The 21,806-nt window shown below is 47.2% G+C and overlaps 1 protein-coding gene across 21 annotated transcripts in view; it reads right to left on the minus strand.

Moving 5' to 3' along the window:
* Nucleotides 1-21,806, minus strand: part of GPAT2 (glycerol-3-phosphate acyltransferase 2, mitochondrial) — a 108,913-nt gene that overhangs the window by 40,142 nt on the left and 46,965 nt on the right. For 4 of the 21 annotated variants that reach the window (XM_053269585.1, XM_053269596.1, XM_053269595.1 and 1 more), the window contains 4 exons: nt 14,060-14,173; nt 10,225-10,298; nt 7,003-7,113; nt 4,919-5,053 (listed from right to left, as the gene is read on the minus strand). In XM_053269585.1, the coding sequence (XP_053125560.1) occupies nt 4,919-5,053; nt 7,003-7,113; nt 10,225-10,298; nt 14,060-14,173 (434 nt within the window). The other 17 variants (XM_053269601.1, XM_053269600.1, XM_053269592.1 and 14 more) reach the window with 17 other exon arrangements.

Consider the following 21,806-nt stretch of genomic DNA (forward strand, 5'->3'; position numbering starts at 1 on the left):
TGGCTTAAATGCAACCGATGCTCTTTGAGTGAACATCTATGCAGTTGCACTGAGGGAAACATGCAGGCACAATTCCCACAGATGTGACTGCAGAGAGGACCCAAAAAAGCCCATTCAGAGCAAGAGGTCTGCTGTATGTACTGGGTTTGGAAACCTTCTGCGGGGAAGGGACAGTCCAGAGCAACATGTGCCAAATTATGGCTTGCAACCCAAACGCCAAGAGTCTAACAAGCCAAGCCCACGAACAACACTCCCCACCTACAGGGCAAGCTTCAACTTCTGCTGCCACATCCTTCGGGGCGTCGTGTCTCAACATAATCCGCCCTCTGTGCTTTGAAGGGTTCCTTTATTGTACAGCTCAATCAAACACGCAATTAGGCTACAAGAGAAACTTTCAACTGCCTTTTAAAACGGCTCCTATTCTATTAAAGGTAATTCTTTGATTTCTCTCCCTCCCCCCCTTTTTGGGTATCCTATCTTTCCCCCCCTTTTCAGTGTTGAAATATTAGAGCTTCTTAAAATAACCTAGATTGCCCAAGATGGAGCTTAAGATGCTGGCTTGAGGGAAAGTATTTCCTTAATCCGAATCTTTATTCCTCTAGCCAGAGCTTCGTGAAAGGCAAGTCTTGCTGGGGGGGGCTCAAGCACAGAACCTGTGAACAAGCTTCTGTGCAGGCCATCATAGGAAAAAGCATGAATTGTCCCTTGCCCTTTGCTAAGCAGGATGTACCCTGGTTTGCATTTGAATGGGAGGCTACATGGGAGCACAGTGAGATATTCCCCTTAGGGGATGGGGCCGCTCTGGGAAGAGAAGCTGCCTGCTTCCATGTAAAAGTTTCCAGGTTCCCTCCCTGGCAGCATCTCCAGACAGGGCTGAGAGAGACTCCTGCCTGCAACCTTGGAGAAGCCGCTGCCAGTCTGTGCAGACTATACTGAGCTAGATGGAGCAATGGTCTGACTCAGTATAAGGCAGCTTCCTAGGAACCGCTGAGACTGACCAATACAGAGTCAGACCTCCAGTCCATCTGGCCCAGGACTGTCTGCTCCAGGGGTTCTCAATCTCCAGATGCTGTTGGACTACAACTTCCACCATCCCCAGCCACAATGGCCTCCAACCATTGTGCTGATGGGAATTGTACTCCAACAACATCTGGAGATCCAAGTTTGAGAACCCTCACCTGCTCTAACCAGCAGAGACTCTCCAGGATCTCAGGCAAAGGAGGACTTCTCAAGCCCTGTGACCCAAGAGCTATTTCACTGGTGGTGCCAGGGACCTTCTGCACACAAGGCACAGGCTCCATCGCTGAGCTATGGACCATCTAAAAAGGAAGCTGCCTTCCACTGAGTCAGACCTTTGGTCTATCAAGGCGAGGGCAGTCTACTCTGGCTAGCAGCAGCTCTCCAAGATCTCAGGCAAAAGACCTCTTGCCCAGCACCCCCCCCCCCGATTTCTGTCAGCTGGAAATGTCACTGACTGAACCAAGGCCCTTTTGCATGCAGAGCACATGCCCAGCTGCCAAGCGATAAGCCTGAGTCCACTGGGACCCATCCACCGGCTCATTCGTCAGCGTACCCTTTCCTCCCACAAGACCCTAACCCAGCTGGTCATGACTAAGTCTGCCTGAAAGCAACGGCACTCACCTAACGTGATCTACTGATTTCCATGGGACTTGGTCGTAGCTGGACAGGGGCCAGAATCCTCTACATATTCTGAATTCCCATTCAAAGCCATTATTACTGCAATAATCACATTTTCTTAACTACATCTCCCTCCCCTTCCTCTGTTTGTTGTCTGTTTCTAGATGTGACCCACCCACAGTGGCCCCATCCTCTGTAAAGCACTATCTACATACTACTAAATATGCATATTTGCCATCCACACACATGGCGCTTTACAACATAATCATAGAGAGAGAGAGTGCATGCGCAAAAAAGGCCCCTGCCCCAAGGAGCATACCAAACCTATGTGAAGGGCATCTAGCCACCAATGAAAATGTTTCAACTAGAGAGCCACTAAGAAGGACCCTACAGACCAGACAGCTTCCTCAATCACTGGCCGTTACTCAAGATGCAAATTCTGTAAGACAGGAGTTTTCAAACTGCGCCCCCCACCCAGATTATGTTGGACTACAACTCCCATCATCCCCTGCCACAATAGTCAAAGGCCATTATGGCAGCGGGTGCTGGGCATTGTGGTCCCACGCCTGAGGGTCAGAGTTTGAAAACCCTTGCTGTATGATCTAGGCTGTCATCCCTTGCCATTCTCTGCTTCAGACTGCACACCAGTAAGTCCACGTTGCCTTTCCTACTCTCTCCCAGAATCAGAAGTTTCTTTGGTTTTTAAGAAAGGTTTTTAAAAGGAGAGAAGTTATTGGAAAACTCCTCAAAAAATGGGATCTCCACCACACACACACACACACACACACACACACACACACAGTCTGGCGAGGAACTGGTTCCCCATCATCACCACCCCAGCCTGGATTTTCAAGACGGAGAGGGAGAGGGAGAGATTCAGGGCGAATGAGCTCTCCCTCCAAGTTAACTGCCTCTGCTTCTCCTATTAGTTCCTAACCTGTGTTAATCTGAAGTTGATGAAAGGTGCGGGGTTAATAAGAATCCTCTTCTTCACTGCAGTTTCCATCTGCAAGTCTCAAAGCACTTCCCAAAGGAGGCTCACTGTCATTTTCACTCCCATCCTCCCACTTCTTTTTTTAAAAATGCAGCCCACAAGTGTGGATTTACTCAGGGCCATGAAAAAGGTCATTTCTATAAAGCGGGGGGGGGAGACTGCTGCTTCACTAACCAGCCATTCCCAACCATTTAAACAAATGATTAATAGTCCCAAATCTACTCTATCAAATTACAAATCCATGATGCTATAATTGGGTTCCTTAAAAAAAATAATCCAGTAAATACAGACCATTAACCCACAAAAGAAATGCTATTGCCATTTCTTCTTTATATGTTTCTCTCTTTCTGCTACCTCCAAGATGCTCTTCAACCAAATATGGGACCCCCTGTATTTTTCCAATCTCTTGCTAAGACAGTTTTAGCAGCCAGCCAAAGATCCATAATAAGCAATTTCTCTCCTCCTTGAAATGAAGCGTCAAAGACATCCAATGGCACCACTAAGGGGTCCAGCTGTAATTGCCAACCAATGAGCTGATAAATTATAACCCAGATACCGCTCCAAAATCTCCTTGCATAATCACAATGCCACCATCCTTGCTTTAAAAGCGGGGGGGGGGGTGGATTCACCCCAAGTTCTCTGGAGCTCAATCTTAGGTTCTCCAGCTCAGCACTGCCACAGTGCCGCTGTGTGCCAGCATGGAGTCCATCCACAAACACGCCTTCCAAAGCCGGACGGTGCAAATCTGAGGACACTCGGTGGAAGTGGGGATGACTCCAAGGGGTGAGGGATGCCCACCAAAGATTCCTCACTCCCCCTTTCAATCCCATCCACCAGACAGGAATTTCGCAGCAAAGTGTCCGGCAATACATATATTATGGCCCTGTGGCTTATTAACTATAATTTATTTGAAAATTAGCTGTTTCCAAAGGCCTCCTCCATCATTCACTCCCTCCTCTAGCCCAGAACAAGCAGCAGAAGTCAGTGCAGCCAGGGAGGGAGGAGATTCCTCCAGCCTCCCAGGAGCCAGGCCAACCTCTTTGCTTCCTTCCTGGCCCAGAATTGGGCGTATTGTAGACAATACTACATTAGCTGGACCAAGGGCCTAACTCAGCAGAAGGCAGCCTCCTACATTCCTAAAGAGGCAGCTGGCGGCAATACGCCATCCTTGCATTCCTCCGGTGCACTCTGTGCGGCTGCAATCACAGAGTCGGTGTCCTGTCCTTCAGTCTCGAACCGGGGTTCTGCTGCAGTTCAAATCAGGATCTGACTTGGGTGAGAACCTCAGATTCCCAAGGTGGGCTCCTGTAGGCCCTTAGGGACTCCCCCTCACCCCTAAGCCCAGGGAATGCCTAGAAAGGGCACACACCCCATTATGTGGGAAATGCAACTCCTGTATCAGGAACGAGATACTATTTGAACGATTGAAATGGATCATTTTGCCAGATGCATGGGGGTCTTAGGAGAGTCACTGTTAAAAAAAAAAAAGTCATGAAATATTAACGTTTGCAGAAAACACTGAATACACAAATCCCCAAGATGAGCTGAAGGAGTCAAGAACTAACAGAAAAATTGATCTTTCTGACCTGCCTATCCCACCCATTGAGTGATCTGGGACTATTAATCATTTGTTTAAATGGTTGGGAATGGCTGGTTAGTGAAGCAGCAGTCTCCCTCCCCCCCCGCTTTATAGAAATGACCTTTTTCATGGCCCTGAGTAAATCCACACTTGTGGGCTGCATTTTTTTAAAAAGAAGTGGGAGGATGGGAGCGAAAATGACAGTGAGCCTCCTTTGGGAAGTGCTTTGAGACTTGCAGATGGAAACCTACAGTCAAGTGGTTTGCAAGCTGTGTTGTGGGCAACTCCGGAGATCCTTAGGCGTGTGATCACCTGGGGGTTCCTCCATGAGAAGAGCAGTAAGGGCAGCCAAGCATCCTGAAAGGCTTATTGTCCATGGCTGCGGATAGTGTTGGCTGCGTTCTACGCCACACTCTCTGTTCACAGGAGGAGGCAATAAGGCCCAAAAGACTGGGCCAGCATACCACCAGAATTGACTGTCCTCCCCAGCAAGCCCCAGATTCCACTGTGGGTTCCATGGCAGACGTGCCAGCATTCCTCAGCAGGCCAGTTGAGGCAGAATTTAAGAACACCCTGGAAGGAAGGAAAACCCTGCAAACTGCAACTTCAGTATAATGATAAGATGGCCAACAGCTGATCCCAGCCTCAAGCCACATCTATTACGTTACACACACAGAGAGAGAGACAGCAACTCCACAGTTCCATACCTCAACAGGAAAGGAGAGAGGGAGGACTGCATCTGGCAGAGGATCCCCTGAATTTTTCTCATCCATTGTGTTCTGGACACTGGCGGTGCATCCCCTTTGCCCTGGGACACTCTCTGAGAAACAATCTCCTGTACCCTGAGCAGAAAAAAGGAAAACAACTTCGGAAGATATGCACGTAAAGTCAAGAGGAGGACAAAAGCTGCCCACCAGTGAGCATTCGTATGATGAATGTTCTGGGGACTGGCTTCAAAGGCATTGTGACTGCAAACCTCTTCAAAGACTCTGGGCAATTTAAAATACTGGGGGGCAGCCAATGAGCTGGAGTTCACACAGATCTCGCCACCCAAAAACCCAGTTCATGAAACTGCCGGCAATTTCGAGGCTGCAGGTAGACAGATCTTTGGGGCATCATGTACACTTATTCCTTCTGCCCTACTCTCATCTCTGGTCAAACCGATGGTGCAGGTTTCTGGAGCACTACAAAAAGTTGCAAAACCTGCAAACCAAAACCTGACTCAGTAGGAGGCAGCTTCATATGTCCATCTGCCCTTCTGGGCCCTGTGGCCCAGCGTGGCCCACCCCACACGCCTGCCCACCTACTGCTACTGCCAGGAGGGGGCTCAAGCCACAGTCAGGAAGCTAGGCCCTTTCCACCAGGTTTTTACATTTGTAACTTGAACAAAAAGCTTATACTAGTTAGAATGCACAAGCTTGCTTGCTTTTTTTTTTTTTTAAGGCACTCTCCCACTTTCTATGGTGCATTAACCATTCACAAGGGACACAATCCAGATTTAAAAGTCTTTTCAGCATCACTTGTCAAAACGCCCTCAGTCTCCGAGAGATGCCAGCAGCTCACGTCTGAAGAAATCTCAGGCTGCAACAAGCCCTTCTTAGAGGCCCCTTTCTGGTATCAGCAAGCTTGGGGGCCGATGAAGTGACCCCTACAGCCTGACCCAGAGGCGTAACTATAGGGGGGGCAGGGGGGGCACGTGCCCCGGGCGCCATCTTTTCTGGTCACGTGGGGGGCGCCGCCATGACCAATTTTTTTAAAAAAAAATTTAAATTTTTTTGTTAATACAAATGTTTCCTGCTCAGTGCAGCAGCGCTGCAGCAGTCAAGGGAGCGCGTCAGTGCCCCCTTCCCCACGAGCGGTCCCTTCCGCGCCGCCTGCACCCCCCCCCCCATTGCTTTGCTGGCGCCTGGCGGCCAGTGGCCTGGCTTGGTGGCGGCGGCGAGCGCTTGTGAGGAAAAACCTAAGTATAATGTGGTATGTTGGGGGGGCGACGGGGGACGGGGACGGTGGGGGGGGCGCCATTTCAGTGCTTGCCCCGGGCGCCGTTTTCCCTAGTTACGCCTCTGGCCTGACCCTCTTCTCCTCAGCTCCAGATATCGAATGCCACATCACTTTTTTGGTGACTGGCTGCCTGAGTCTCTCTCTTCAAGAGGAAGCGGCTTTTCCGGGAAATAAACAGCAAGTATTTGCTGGGGTAGTGGAGAGAGAACAGCCGTGAGAGCAAAGTGACCACCAGTAGGTACAGGTCAAGGGAGCTGGACATGGAGAGAGCCCTTGCCTATTCACCAGAAGAGCCCTTTCGACCAGAAGAGCCCTTCTGTGATACTAGTGGGATCACAGCAACTCAGAAGCAGATCAGACAAACCACTGCCTGCTGCAGATCATGTTGAATTTCATTGGCCTTTACATCAGAGGGAAGTGTGACCCACCAAACCTCACAAAGCAGATAGAACACAGGAAGCTGCCATATACGGAGTCAGACCATAGGTCCATCTAGCTCAGTATTGTCTACACAGACGGGCAGCGGCTTCTCCGGGGTTGCAGGCAGGAATCTCTCTCAGCCCTAACTTGGAGATGCTGCCAGGGAGGGGACTTGGAACCTTCTGCTCTTCCCAGAGTGGCTCCATCCCTTAAGGGGAATCTCTTACAGCCTTCCATCAAGTCTTCCAAGGCACGGCTTGAGCAACCCAGAGCAGCTTGACAGCTCTGAAAAGAAAGCCCACAGCTGCCCGGCCCCCAGCCTCCCCACGGCTGCACCCCCTCTGAGATCTCTGGCTAAGAGCAGCTGTACCTCTTGTTGTGAAAAATCCTTTCCAGGAGATTGCGGTGGGTATCCGCACCAAGCTTCCAGTCCGCCACTGCGAGGAAGTAGCAGAGCCTCCTCACCAGCCAGCCTCTATACCTGGAGTGGAGGGAGACTTCGTACAATTGCGAAGGGTCAAGAGGAGAGCCCCCAGCCAGACTTAGTCCTGCGACAGGCGGAAAGAGCGGGAGCATCTGCCCAGACTGCAGTCGTCAAGAGACTAAGCTCTACTTCCCAACCAGGTACAACGAACCATGGTTACATCGGAACCGCCCCACATGACAAACCCAGGAACGTTTTTTTTTAAGAGTTGGACCGAGGCCCAACATCCCAAATATTCTTGGACTACGCCTCCCAGCATCCCCCATCACAATGGCCAAAGGCCGTTTGAGCACTCCTGGATCAGATGGCGCCATCGGTGCTTGTGACCGTCACCACAACTGGGGGTAGTGAATTCCATAAATGAATCCCAGCCAGATGCTTCCGGAAGCTCACAAACGGAGCACAAGGGTGAAGCCCATCCTGTTTTGCTTGCAAAATCTAGACATACATGTGTGTGCACGTGTGCTTGTATATTCAATAAATTCACATATAAACTATGCTTATGTAAGCTTCCCTTTCTTGGTATTTTGCATCTTATGTACCAGGTTTTGCTTCAATAGCAGTAAAATGCAACTTGCAAATGCTCACAACTTTGGCTGTTTTTAAAATAAGCTAAACACAACTCAAGAAGTCCATATGGAAAAACGGCACATTTGCATAATTTAGCTTTATCTTGCAGAATGCGGCTCATCAGCGTTGTTCTGGCTTGGCACAGAATTCAGGCTTCTTTGCCCTAGAGTTCTGCGAGCCCCGAAAAGGAGATCTATGGGGTGACAGTGAACTTGGAGCCCACTCCTCAGGCCCCATGCTCCATCTGGTAGAGTGATGGGTTTCTCCCCCTTCACTTTAAAAAACCACGAATCTTTGCTTTGGCTGCGATATCAATCAAGTACTTTCTCTCCTCCCTGCTGTTAACAACACTTAGTGCTTTGGGGATTTCAGTTTTCAAAAGAACTTTACAAACTACAATTAAAATAATTAGGAATCAGGCTAATGAGAATCAAGTCTTTAATCCTCACACAATTCCTATGAGCTAGAAAGCTTTGTTATCTACATTTTAATTTGGAAGTGATGGGGGTGGGAGAAAGGAAAAGAAAATCAAGACAAGCACAAAGAGTAGATGAGGAAGCCAACAGAAGACTCTTGGAAGGGCCTGCCCAGGACCCCAGGCACAGGACGCCAGGACATTCTAAGGGAGGAGAGCTAGTCTGGTGGTAAAGGTAAAGGGTGCCATCAAGTCGGTGTTGACTCCTGGTGCCCACAGAGCCCTGTGGTTGTCTTTGGTAGAATACAGGAGGGGTTGACCATGGTCATATCCCACACAGTATGAGATGATGCCTTTCCACATCTTCCTATACTGCTGCTGTCCAATCAATCAATCAACAGTGTTTCCCATAGTCTGGGAAACATACCAGCAGGGATTCAAACCTGCAACCTCTGGCTTGCTGGGCAAGTCATTTCCCCACTGTGCCATTAGGTGGCTGGTCTTCTGGTAGCAAGCATGACTTGTCCCCTTGGCTAAGCAGGGTCTGCCCTGGTTTGCATTTGAATGGGAGACTAGAAGTGTGAACACTGTAAGATATTCCCCTCAGGGGATGGAGCCACTCAAGGAAGAGCAGAAGGTTCCAAGTTCCCCACCTGGCAGCATCTCCAAGACAAGGCTGAGAGAGATTCCTGCCTGCAACTTGGAGAAGCCGCTGCCAGTCTGTGAAGCCAATACTGAGCTAGACAGACCAATCGTCTGACAGTATATGGCAGTTTCCTAAGTTCCTATCTCCAGGATAGGGCTGAGAGAGAGAGATAGAGATAGAGATAGAGACATTCCTGCCTGCAACCTTGGAGAAGCCACAGCCAGTCGGTGCAGACAATACTGGGCTAGATGGACCAATGGTCTGACTCGATATAAGGCAGCTTCCTATATTCCGATTCTCCTTCAGGAGCCCTGCGGAAATCAGCTGGAGCTGCCCAGCAGCAACACTGGCTTGGTGTGGAAGAACCTCCCCATAGATTGTGCCACACAGGAAGCCCCAATTTGACCACTCTGCTGCCCTTAACACCTGAGTCAACTGCTGCCCCTTCGCCATGGTAGGTTGGGCAATGGGTGGTCGGTCTCATCAGATGGTGACTAAGGGCCCAAGAATGAAACCAATCATTATGGAGCAAAGGCAGGTCTACCACCTGCCACTTTAGCCACCCAAATGTCTGGTTTTAGTACTGGACGGGAGGTTTTTTTGGTCTGAACTGCCAATGAATGCACAGTGCCAAACCAAGGTGAAATGCACCAGGAGAAAGATAGCCATCCAGGAAGGAGCAAAGGGAGAAGAATCCTCACACAACTGAGAAGGACAAACAGTTTCCACACTTGTGATGTCTCACATCTCCAACTGAATAATCCTGTGCTGTAAGGAAATGTGGGAGACTGCAGCAGAACAGGGCATCCTCAAACCCCAGTAGAAACACACACGCAATGGAATGAGCAGGTCAAAAACCCAAGGAGTCAGAAGCAGAGCTGAGATGCCTTTGTACATTAGAAAAATAGGAGCCCAACACAGAGTGATGCTTAAGAATTCTTCCCCATGCCATATTCCTGACACCTTTCCATGTGTATATTGCGGGGCTGGGCATTGACCAGTCAATATGGTTAACTGACCAGACGAATAGGAATCAAGTATTTTTGAAGCATTGACTTTATCAGAACAATTTTTAAAGGACACATTAGAAACTGATGCCAATTACAAGAACAAACTAGTTAACCTTTACGGTGAAAAAGTAGCTTTTAAAAAGTGTGATTATTATAATTTAGGATTATTATAATTTATAACAATGTCAGATAAGGCAAAAGTAAATGATTCACTAACAGTTCTTCGCTTTGGCTTTTACCCTGGAACACCAGGGTTACAGAATTTTTTTTAAAAAAATGAACAGCAATTATTAACAAACAGATATCAGTCTTTAAAAACAGCTGGGCTCATTAGGCACCAAATAATGGGCAATATTTAACTGGCCACTTGGCCACCATCCCAGCCTAGCTTATTTAAGGCATTTCATATCCCACAATTAAACCCAAAGGGATCCCCAAAGCACCTAGGAATCTACTCCTCTATTTACCTGGTGTTTTCTTCTGTTATTTTGATTACATTGCAAAATCCCAGAGAGGTGAGGTGCTTGTGGAAGAAGGATTTCTGCAGACAGAAAGAGGACTGGTTCAGGTCCAGCAGTGAGGGCACTTTATCCCATCATCACAATTTATCAACCCCCTGTCCCAACTAGAAAGAAGAATGGCAGTGCAGGAGTCAAAATCCCTCTCCCATTACAAAAACCAAATCCTAGCAGCCCAGCATTCTGTCTCCAAGAGTGGCCAGTCGGAGGCCTCCAAGTAGTTCACAGTCCGATCATCACTGATACCCTGCCTTGGACTATGAAAGCTCACCCCATCTAGGCACAGTTATTGACAGCCCCCTCCACATCCTTCATGAATGCATCTAATCCTTTTTTAAAGTTATCTAAGCTAAATGGTCGTCACCACATCTGGAGATAATAAATTCCTCTCGTTAATTGTGCAGTGCGTGGAGAAGTACATCCTTTTGTCTTTCCAACACCTATTGCCAGTCAACTTCATCAGGTGATCCTGAATTGTGATATGGCAGAGGAGGAACAAAACCTCCTCCTGCCCACGCTCTTCTAAAGGGCTCTTCAGTTTATAAATCCGATCATGTCTCCAGCCATCCCTTTTTCTCAGCCTGCTTTGTTCTAACCTAAAAAGCCCCAGGCAATTGTAGCTTTGCCTTGTGGTGAAGATGCTGCGTCCCCTTGATCATTGCAGCACCTCTTTTATGTATGATGATTTTGGAGCTGGGCCCTCCAGAAGCGTGCAGAGTTTTCTAAACGTGGCCACACCATAACTTTATAGCATGGCATTATGAGCCCCTTTCAAATCAGCAACCTGCTGGGTTGCAGACAGGATGAACATTTAGAGGGTGACATTAAAAGCACTGATGTGGCATTTTTGTGAGTAGATGCAGCACCTGCACAAGGCAATAATGTGAAAGCTGGGCAAATTGGAGTTCTCTCTTTCACTAGAGAGGTGATGGAAGGGGCAGGGGCCAAAGCCACTGCCTTTTTGCTGCTGCTGCTAATTGTTTGCAGCTTTTCTGCTTGCATGCAGAATGTTCCAAGTTTGTTTGTTTATTAGATTTATATACCGCCTTTCCAAAATGGCTCAGGGCGGTTTACAGCATAATAAAAACAATTAAAATCAAACCATTAAAACACAATAAAGCCAATTAAACAGCTAAAAACCCTGGAAATCAGGGCAAGTTCCCTCCCTGGCAGCACCTCCAAGATAGGGCTGAGAGAAAGACTCCTGCCCGCAACCTGGGAGAAGCCGCTGCCAGTCTGTGTAGACAATACTGAGCTCGATGGACCAGTGGTCTGACTCGGTAGAAAGCAGCTTCCTATGTTTCCCATGGCAGCCTTCAATTCAATGCTTCTCACCAACCCCCTGCCCCACCAAGCAGTAGAAAAGTGCACTTTTTTGAGGAGGTTCTATGCTGCACGGAGGAAAAAAGCACAGGCACATAGGCAGCTGCCTTATACAGACCCTGATCCATCCAGCTCAGTCTTGTCTACACTGACTGGCAGCAGCTCTCCAAGGTTCCAGGCAAGAATTCCAGTGCAACGTAGACGCTCTACCGCTGAGCAATGGCCTCATCCCACCAAGGCCTCTCAAGCCATGAGAGCAGCTCAGTGGGGGGAAGGGTACCCAGGTAGGGCTGCTCATGGGAACCGCCCCCCTATATCAGCAACCCTTAACACTGTTCCATAAACAGGCCATTAATATTACCCCTGTATTGCAGGTGGGGAGAAAAGGACGGTCTGCCTACTGCTTCTTAGTGAATTCAAGGCTGAGGCAGGATTTGAACGATGGCCTTCTTGGTTCACAGCTCACATTCTTGGCCACTATTCTTGCATCAGCTCTTTAGTTAATGGATCCAGAATCCGTCCCCCCCCCCCCACCACCACCACCTGGGGGACCAAGAGGAAACTTCAGGGGATATGGGATGGGAACAACCCAAGGTCATGACCCTGGGTGACCCTATGCCACTGAGACTCCCCACACTAAAAGAAGAGGGGACCCCAAACCAGCAGCCACTCCATGACCCAATGACACAGCCTTGCCTTCATCCTCTGACTTAGAGGAGTCCTCAGAGGCCGACCGATCTCACCAGAGGCCCACTAGTGCGGCTGGAGCCAACGCAAGTCGGGCAAGCCGTTTCAAGAAGCAGGGCCTTGCCTAGAGAAGGAGCAGGGCTCTTTCGCCTTGCCTGGGCGGCAGCAATGCAAACCAGCAGTCTGTGCAGGACGTCTCCCTGGAGAAACATTCTTATCTGTGTGGCAGAGCCTAGCTCTTGCTTCCCTAGGCCCCTCGGGACCCCCCTAAACAAGGCTTGCTGTGGGTCACCTTGTCGTAGCCATCACAAACGGGTCACAGAAGGATGAAGGGAGTTTGGTTGTTTTAATGCACCTGAAGGGAGGGGGTGGGGCCATCATGGTTCATCAGCAGAGCACCCGCCTGGCATGCAGAAAGTCCCCAGTTCAATCCTTAGCAGCATCTTCTCCTGGTAGGGTTGGGAAGAGACTCTGAGTCCTGCCTGAAGCCACGGAGAGCCACTGCCAGTCAGTGAAGAGCAGGACTGGGCACACGTAGCCCTTCAGCAGCTCACTGAAACCACAATAAATTGTGGCGGGGGTGATGGGAGATGTAGTTCAACAACAGCTGGAGGGCCAAGTTTGCCCACCCCTGCTGTTCTTTTAAGTCCACTTGTGACTGCAAGCATGGATCCAGGGCAGTGTTCTCTCTCATTTTTTCCATTGGTGTGCAGAATGAATTTTGTTCTGGGCGGCAGGATCAAGGCCATGTGTGCGCACATGCATTCAGAGTGGGGCCTTCCTGATTCAACCTGAGTGGGATCCAAATTGAACTGAGCGGACATCAAAAAACATGCGAGTGCACGCACAAGCCCATACCTTAGAGGGAACAAGGATCCAGGGTACTATTCTGGCTCAATGAAGGTATACTCTTGTGCAAGAACCCCAAAAGACCAAGGAGGCGATACTGCTCCCAATCAGTACTGATCAGTACAAAGATAATCTTTTAAGAAGAAATTTGGCACGGGGCTTCACTTGCCACATAAGTCGTCTGGGCAGAGGATACTGGGCTTAACTCTTTGTGCCTCCCACCCTCGCCTTCCCTTGCTGCTTAAAGGGATCTATCACAGATGCACTTGCCCAGCAACCCCAAATTCCTGAAACCACAGCCTCTCCAGGACAAAAAAAACCCCTGAAAATAAAAATGCTCTGATTTACTATGACTAAGCATAAGCACACACAACAGAAAGAACTGCACATTCTTTCCATGGAGGCAGGAGTCAACATTTCCTTGGTTGCCTCCCATGCATTTAATTACAGACTGTATACCCTGCAGGGCAGGGACCTGTCCTCTTGTGCTCTGTAAATCACCAGGCACCTAGATGGCACTGTTTTAATATTTATCGTACAACTTATATACAACCTTCCTGCAGCAGGGCACTCAAGGCCATGCACAAAACTATTAAATGATTAAGCCAACTTTAAAAGCCAAGAACAAAATATCTACAACAAAAACCACCCCAAACAAAACTAAAAAGACTTAGGCAGTGCCACAATGCACCTTCTCCACTGAGTCCAGCCATCTACATTTCTCACTCTGTCATGGGTGATCAGAAGCAGTATTTGCTGTGCAGGGCCCTAGAAAAAGAAGTGTGTGCTTACTGGTTGCTAACAAAATAAGCAGCCTACACAAAGCAAAACAACAAACAAACCAAAAGGGGAGATTGGCCCATGGGTTTCCCCATTATTGGCAATGAGCTCATCTTTCTCCAGTGCTCTCCCACCAATTACTTACCCAGCTCTTTGGAGTACACCTTTGGCAGCAGCGCCCAACAAAAGGACGGTATTTGCCCAAAAAGGGCACAACAACCTCCAACCTGAGTCCCCTGTCCATGGGCCGCATCTTTACCTGAGGAAGAAACAAACAGCTTGAACCACTTGCCTGAAAAAAGGAATTCCTGGTGCCTAGTTTTCCCAAAATCCTTCAGCAGCCTGTCTTTCCAAAGACAATTCTAAACACAAATGCAGTAAATATCCTGCAGTTGAGATGTTCATATCCATTTTAACCCTGAACTTCGCTTAATAGTTTAATAGCCTTGAGGAAGGGTATAGAAAAGAAGAATTCCTTGCAGCCCCAAGGCAGAAAATCCTCCTCAGTGAGGAACTGTGAGGTGTTTAATTATAATTTGCAGCATTCAGGGCTCTGGTGCTCTGCATAATTCCTTGACCTTTTCTGTAACTGACAGAAGCAAAAATATTCAAAACAAGCAAAAAATGTGCATGTTTCTTTCAACTCCACAATTTGTATGTGCCACAATATCTAATTTTTCTTGGAGCAGAACTTGAATGCTCTTGGTACAAGGGATTTTTGGGGGTGTTTTGGTATATACAGCCCAGACAACAGTGTGTGTGCCCTCTTTATCCTAGCCTTGGCAGAAAAGCGTTCCCATCTCATCATCCCTAACCAATTTTCAAGTCCCATGCTGACTTGCATAGTGAGTCTCTCAAAAAATATTCACTGAGAAGAAATTGCTGCAAAAAGATTGCAAACACCTAACCTCAGTGTTGTTTTGTCCCAGCCTTGCAAATCACAGGAGATCAGAAACTTTTGGTTCAGCCACATTCTAAAGAATAATATACACGTCTGTGGTGCTGAAACTTGTCCTCAGTCCAAGGGACTAAAGCAAGCCTCTACAAACCAGATCCATGGCTTAGCCTGGCCAGAGCCAGGGGCAAGTTCTCTTCTGCATACATACAAGACAGAATCATGGGATTACATAAAACCACAACGCCAACAATTTGCCAAGATTTACAAACCTAGACCAACATCTCCTAGAATTCCAAGAAAGAAAGGACCAGAAGACACCTGATGGAAAGCACAAGGAAGGGAGGAGACAGCACAAGAGCACTGCTGCAGGCTACATAGAGCTACTCCAATCCAAGTCCACCAGATGAGTCCTTTGCTCACCAACGAAGCCAAGAGGCACATAATGTCTCCTTAATGCAAAGCAACATCTCCCACTAGGCAAGCTGGCAGCACATCACTGTTGGAACTCAGAACCCTGAGCATCTTAGTTTGTACACAATGCAGCCCAGGAAACTGGGATGCCACATATTAGAATGTGAAAGCGTTGACAGCAGTGCTTGTGTATTCTGAATATTTTATCTCCGAGACCAGTCCTCCAATAGATGTCCACACTGCAAGCCGACCAAACTGAGGCAGACTCCCCATGATCAACTGATCTGTTTTGAAACTGACAAAAGGCATCTCACTGGAGTCAAAGGGACCAAGGGTGCACTCTCTTATTCTGAAGCACAAACTATATTCTAAAAGTAGTTACATTCTAGGTAGTGCCTTGCGAGAGCAGACCGTGGCCCAGCTACTCCTGCTTTGCTTGCAAGAATCCCAGCAACCAACAGGCGCAAGGCAATCTGCCAGAAACAGGCCAATGGTCCATCAGTGGATCATGTTTATCCCAGCCTTGGAAGACAAAAGAGGAATGTTGCCATCCCACCCACCTTGGCAAACCTTCTCGGCCCATGCTTGGTTTTCATTTTCTGCTTAAGTCTCCGAGAGCGCTGAGGAGGCCAAGTCACCAACGACGGGACTGCCCTCCTATTCACAACAGCGGCAGGCAACTCTTTGTGCCGTGCTGCCTACACACCATTAGCGCTCCCCAGGCAAGCACCCACGGAGCGAGCAAGCAAGGCAGAAAAGGCTCTGGGCTAATCCCCTATATTTACTACACCCTCAGCCCAAGAGGCAAGAGAAGCGGGAGTGAGTCAAAAGAAGAGGGCAAGGCCTGGCAAAAGGAAAACTCCTCTCCCAACTTGAGGCCTTTGAAAGAGGCATTTGAAGAAGGATTTGAGAGGCTTCGCTCCTTGCCAGAGAAATCAATTGTTCTCCAGGCTGCATTCATGACAAAGAGGGGAAGAAAGTGAAAGAAAGAACCCATCAGCCAACGCAGCCAAAGCCCTCAGGGGGAGAAGAATTCATTCTTTTCTGTAATAGGGCTCCAATATCATTACAATTGACTTTTCCCTCCCACACCCTCCTCCTGCTCAGAGAGACAAGCCAGTCCTTGAAGAGAAAACAGCAGCTCAAATCGAACCTGCGCCCCCATAGGCGAAGCCTCTGTTTTGCCTGCTAACCTGCACAAGCAACCCATAACCAAGGCCACCCTTCCGGCCCAAGTGCAAGCTTGTTCCCACATGCATGTTAAATCCCTGGATTTCTCTAGCGCTGAGGAAAGGCAGCTGGGTGAAGCAATTCCACTGAAGAGCAGTACTGGGCACCGAAGTATGCCCTCTGCACAGATGATGCCATGCCCTTGACTTAGTGGGAACAACTCCTGAGTGAACATGCATCTATTCTTCTGTTGAGAGCACAACTTCCTTTTTGTTCTGAGGCTTGACTTTGGGCCATTTCAACCAACTTGAGTTATCTTCTCAATCTTCCAAGTCTCTCAGAACAGCAAAGGAACAAATTGCAAATGAAAGGCCTACATGGGAAAGGCCCCACATGTCAGTAACAACAACGGGAAGAGAAAGAACATTAAAGATACTTGGGCATCCTCCAGGCTGATAACATCGCACACACTGAAGTTAAAAGAAAAATTGGAAGTGAATACATCAGGAGAGTCAGAAAAATCCTCAAATCCAAACTCAATGGAGGGAACACCATTCAAGCCATAAACACCTGGGCTATACCTATTATCAGATACACTGCAGGAATAATAGACTGGACCCTGGGAGAGCTAGAGACTCTAGATCGTAAGACCAGGAAAATCATGACCATCAATCATGCTCTGCACCCCTGCAGTGATGTCGATAGGCTCTACCTCCCTCGCAGCTCAGGTGGAAGAGGAATGCTGCAAGTCCATCAAACAGTAGAGGAGGAGAAAAGAGGCCTTGAAGAATATATAAGGGACAGTGAAGAAGATGCACTTAAAATGGTCAAGAACGAGAAACTATTCAACACCAATGAAACAAAGCAGGCCTACAAGAAAGAACAAGTCAAGAACCGAGCAGAAAAATGGAAAAAGAAGCCACTGCATGGTCAGTATTTGCACAATATAAGTGGAAAAATCAGACATCACCAAGACCTGGCAATGGCTTAAGAATGGCAACTTGAAGAAAGAAACAGAGGGTTTAATACTGGCTAAACAAGAACAGGCACTAAGAACAAATGCAATAAGAGCAAATGTCAAAAAATCAACAACAAACAGCAAGTGCCGCCTTTATAAAGAAGCAGATGAAACAGTGGACCACCTCATCAGCTGTTGTAAAAAGATCGCACAGACTGACTACAAACAAAGGCATGACAAAGTAGCAGGGATGATACACTGGAACATCTGCAAATAATGCAAGCTACCTGTAGCCAAAAATTGGTGGGACCATAAAATTGAAAAAGTGGTTGAAAATGAAGATGCAAAAATATTATGGGACTTCCGATTACAAACAGACAAATATCTGCCACACAATACACCAGATATAACTGTAGTCGAAAAGAAAGAAAAACAAGTCAAAATAATCGACATAGCAATACCAGGTGATAGCAGAATAGAAGAAAAAGAAATGGAAAAAATAACAAAATACAAAGATCTACAAATTGAAATTGAAAGGCTGTGGAAAGACCAAAATAATCCCAGTGGTAACTGGCGCCCTGGGTGCGGTTCCAAAAGACCTTGACGAGCACCTCAACACCATCAGGGCCACAGAAATCACCATCAGCCAGTTACAAAAAGCAACTTTACTGGGAACAACCTAGATTCTGCGACAATATCTTGGGAAGGACTCGATGTCTGGATAAAAAAACCAGTCAATAAAACCTGTCTGACTGTGTAAACAACAACAAAAATATATATATTTAAAACTTGCCCCAATAAATACATACATACATACATACATACATACATACTTAAGGAAGTATATAAGAAAGCTTCTTAAATCTTGGCTTTTTACCCAGGCTTTTACATGACCATTTCTATGCTGCTTCTATGTGTTTTTATTCTTGTGCCTATGTGTTTTTATGCTTGCATTTTATAGTTTTTAAATTAGATTTGTTTTATATTTTAAGCTTAATATTTTAATTGTCATTTTTATTGTATGTTTTTAACTTTTATAAACCGCCTTGGGGTTGCTTTTAATGAAAGGCGGTATAGAAATTCAACAATAAATAAATAAATATACTTAAAACTTGCCCTTCACGCCCTTTCAAAAGTACCAGGAGAGGAGAATTGGTCTTGGGGTAACAAGCATGACTTGTCCCCTTAGCTAAGCAGGGTCTGCCCTGGTTGCATATGAATGGGAGACTTGATGTGTGAGCACTGCAAGATATTCCCCTTATGGGATGGGGCTGCTCTGGGAAGAGCAGAGGGTTCCAGGTTCCCTCCCTGGCTTCTCCAAGATAGGGCTGAGAGAGATTCCTGCCTGCAACCTTGGAAAAGCCAGTGCCAGTCTGGGTAGACAATAGTGAGCGAGAGGGACCAATGGTCTGACTCAGTATGTGGCAGCTTCCTATGTTCCTATGTTGTTCCTATGTACCAGTGTGTGTGGCGGGTGGACACGAGGAGAATTAGGGAAATAGAAGAGCTGTATAGCTCTAGCACAGCTAGAAAACTTAATTAAAAATAACAAGAAGAAACAGCAAGAGCTAAGAAAACATTATGAGGTTTTTACTGAAGTTTGCAGAAAGAAACACGTAACCATGAGAGCCAAACCTTCCATGTCATCAGCCACACGGATAACCACACTTCCAACTGGGCTTAAAAGTGAATCCAAAAGTCTCATGAGGATGGTCTTTCATGAGGATGGTGCGCCCCACATTGTCATATCCCTCACAACCAGCGTGACGTAGTGGTTAGAGTGCTGGACCAGGACCAGGGAGACCCGAGTTCAAATCCCCATTCAGGCATGAAACTAGCTGGGTGACTCTGGGCCAGTCACTTCTCTCTCAGCCGAGCCTACTTCACAGGGTTGTTGTGAGGAGAAACTCAAGTATGTAGTACACCGCTCTGGGCTCCTTGGAGGAAGAGCGGGATATAAATGTAATAATAATAATAATAATAATAATAATAATAGTAGTAGTAGTAGTAGTAGTAGTAGTAGTAGTAGTAGTAATCCCCGGCTGATTCAGATCACTTCAGCATTGTCATTGCTTCTGGGCCTTCATACCAAAGCCTCAAAGGCCTTTTTGTGTGTGTCTAAAACCAGAACGGATCCTCACACAAGGCAATGGAGAGGAAAACTTCCAGCCTCCACCCCCTCCAGAACTGGCAGCCATTTTGCCTCCAGGAAATGCCTTGGAGGTAAAATGGCCACCATGTCGCTCAGCAATTCCTCTCCTCAGGCAACCACAGTGACTAGGGCTATCAACCGTCCTTTATTGGCAGAGACGTCCCTTATTTCAGCCCAAAATTGTCTGTCTCTTATGGGATGCCATTTGTCCCTTATTTTCAGCTAATGGGAAGAACCTATGGCTGAGATCAAACCAGTTATTTTCACTAATAAGGAAATAATTAACAAGCTCCATCTCCTTTCCCTTCTCCCTCCCTACCAGAGTACTCTGTGGTTCTGGTGGGCTGCAAGGTTGCCATCAATCCCATATCAGGGCCATTAACAAAAACATCAACAGCCATCAATGACTGGCTAACTTAGCATTCTCAATCATGCAAGCAATAACTACTAGAGAGTGCTTGTGTGTGAAACCTATTTTTACTGGCTAACAATGCTTCTCTTTCTGGAAAACAAAATTACGTCACACCTAGTTTGGCTAACGGTGGTTAAATCAATAAGGAGAGGAGAAGCAATCTAAATACTGTAGTTTAAATTGAAAGTGGTAAAAATACATCCAGCACTCAGGCTTCCTTATTCGGGCAGTGGAAATGTTGGCAGCCCTAGCAATGACCTCAAACAGGTCTGCTGTTCCTCTCACCCCTGATTTCAAGGGGTTTCCCTCTTTCTACAACTCCCAATTTGTATCCACCATGTCAAAAGATAACACAAGCTGCCCCTTGATCTAATGTGGGGACAGCAAGCATCCATCATATCACAGACCCCTGGCACCCCAGACTGAATACCATAAACTCTGTAGACAAATTCCGATATTCTCTCCAGTCTCCTCCACTTCCATCAAATGCAGCTATCCTGCCCATCAACCTCCCCCAAATCCTCCCATAACCCAACTGGGACAACTGTAGATCATAACATATTCCAAGCAGGTCCCTCTGCATAATAGATGTTCCTGTGCTTATCGATGTAACAAAGAATTGTGTCCCAAGTAAAGCACGATGACTGCTTCAAAAAATTAAACTTTTAAAACAGAAGAGAGCACGCAGGCCATAAGAATTCTAGAGGAGAAGCTTCCATTGTCTTTCATGGAGAAGCAGGAGCCAAGATGCACAAAGGGCAGGACGGCGTAGCAGATAAAGAGTGCTGGACACACACAACCAGAGAGACCCGGGTTCAAATCGCCGCGCAACCATCATTGACCTAGTTCACCTCACCAAGGTGATGATAAAATGGGGAAACCTCCTCTGCCACCAATGCTTCCAAATAAAAGATTGCATACAAAGCTGATAAAGCCAACCAAACTGTTGTTCCAGAATTTTCACACAGCTGACAACCTCTGTTTATTTAATTTTATTTAACTCATTTTTATACCGCCCAAAACGTACGTCTCTGGGCGGTTTACAAGAAGTCTGGGGTCTGTTGATCCCAAGATGATTTTTCAGGGTCTTTAAGCCACCTCCCTATGCTAGGTATTTCGGGCTGTCCCCAGGACTGCCTTTATTTCCAAATTATCAGGCTGAAACTGGTGCTGGAGTCCAAACCTTCTCTGGTTTTGTTCGCAACTCTTGTGCAGGGACCAGGCAGAGAAAAACTCCAGCCTCAGCCTCCTCCTTCCCCCTTTCCTCACAGCACAATAAGCCTCCTCCTGCTCCATGATTTCCCGTTCTCTCCTCAGGCAACGTCAGCTAGCCATCACATCTAACCTCGTTTAAAGGGTGATGCTCCCTGAGGAAGCAGGACACACAGCCAGAACTCTCTTTTGCACAGCAAACTACCTCCTGGGTGGAGGACGGAAAAGAAGAACAGCCACCCAGCAAGTTCTCCTACCTGAGCTCCGCCTGACTGGCTTTCTGGCTTCTTTAAGCTACAAATAATGTCTGCATTATGGTGGGAAGCTGCATCCTTTACTAACTACTGGAAACTAAAAAAAGTGTGCTTTTGAATATGCTTTTGGCATGTTATGGTTCAGGTGACTGTAGCATACTGTAACATGACCGGAGCATGAATATCATTTTAAAACACTCCTTTTACTTTTTTTTTTTAACTGCACTCTGTCAGTTTTAAACAATTAAAAATTCCACAGAGCTGAAATTCAACTTGCTAAAAAGAGGAACGGTTCTCTTCCTGAAGTGACTCAGGGAGGGACCACGCAGAGGATACCACACAGACTCCAGGAGGTTCACATTACCATCCTGTTGATCTTCCTTATTAAGGATTCCAGCTTTGTCCTATGCTCCTTCCACACCAGC

This window comes from Hemicordylus capensis, chromosome 8 (genome assembly GCF_027244095.1).
Source record: "Hemicordylus capensis ecotype Gifberg chromosome 8, rHemCap1.1.pri, whole genome shotgun sequence".
In the NCBI taxonomy this organism is placed as follows: domain Eukaryota; kingdom Metazoa; phylum Chordata; class Lepidosauria; order Squamata; family Cordylidae; genus Hemicordylus; species Hemicordylus capensis.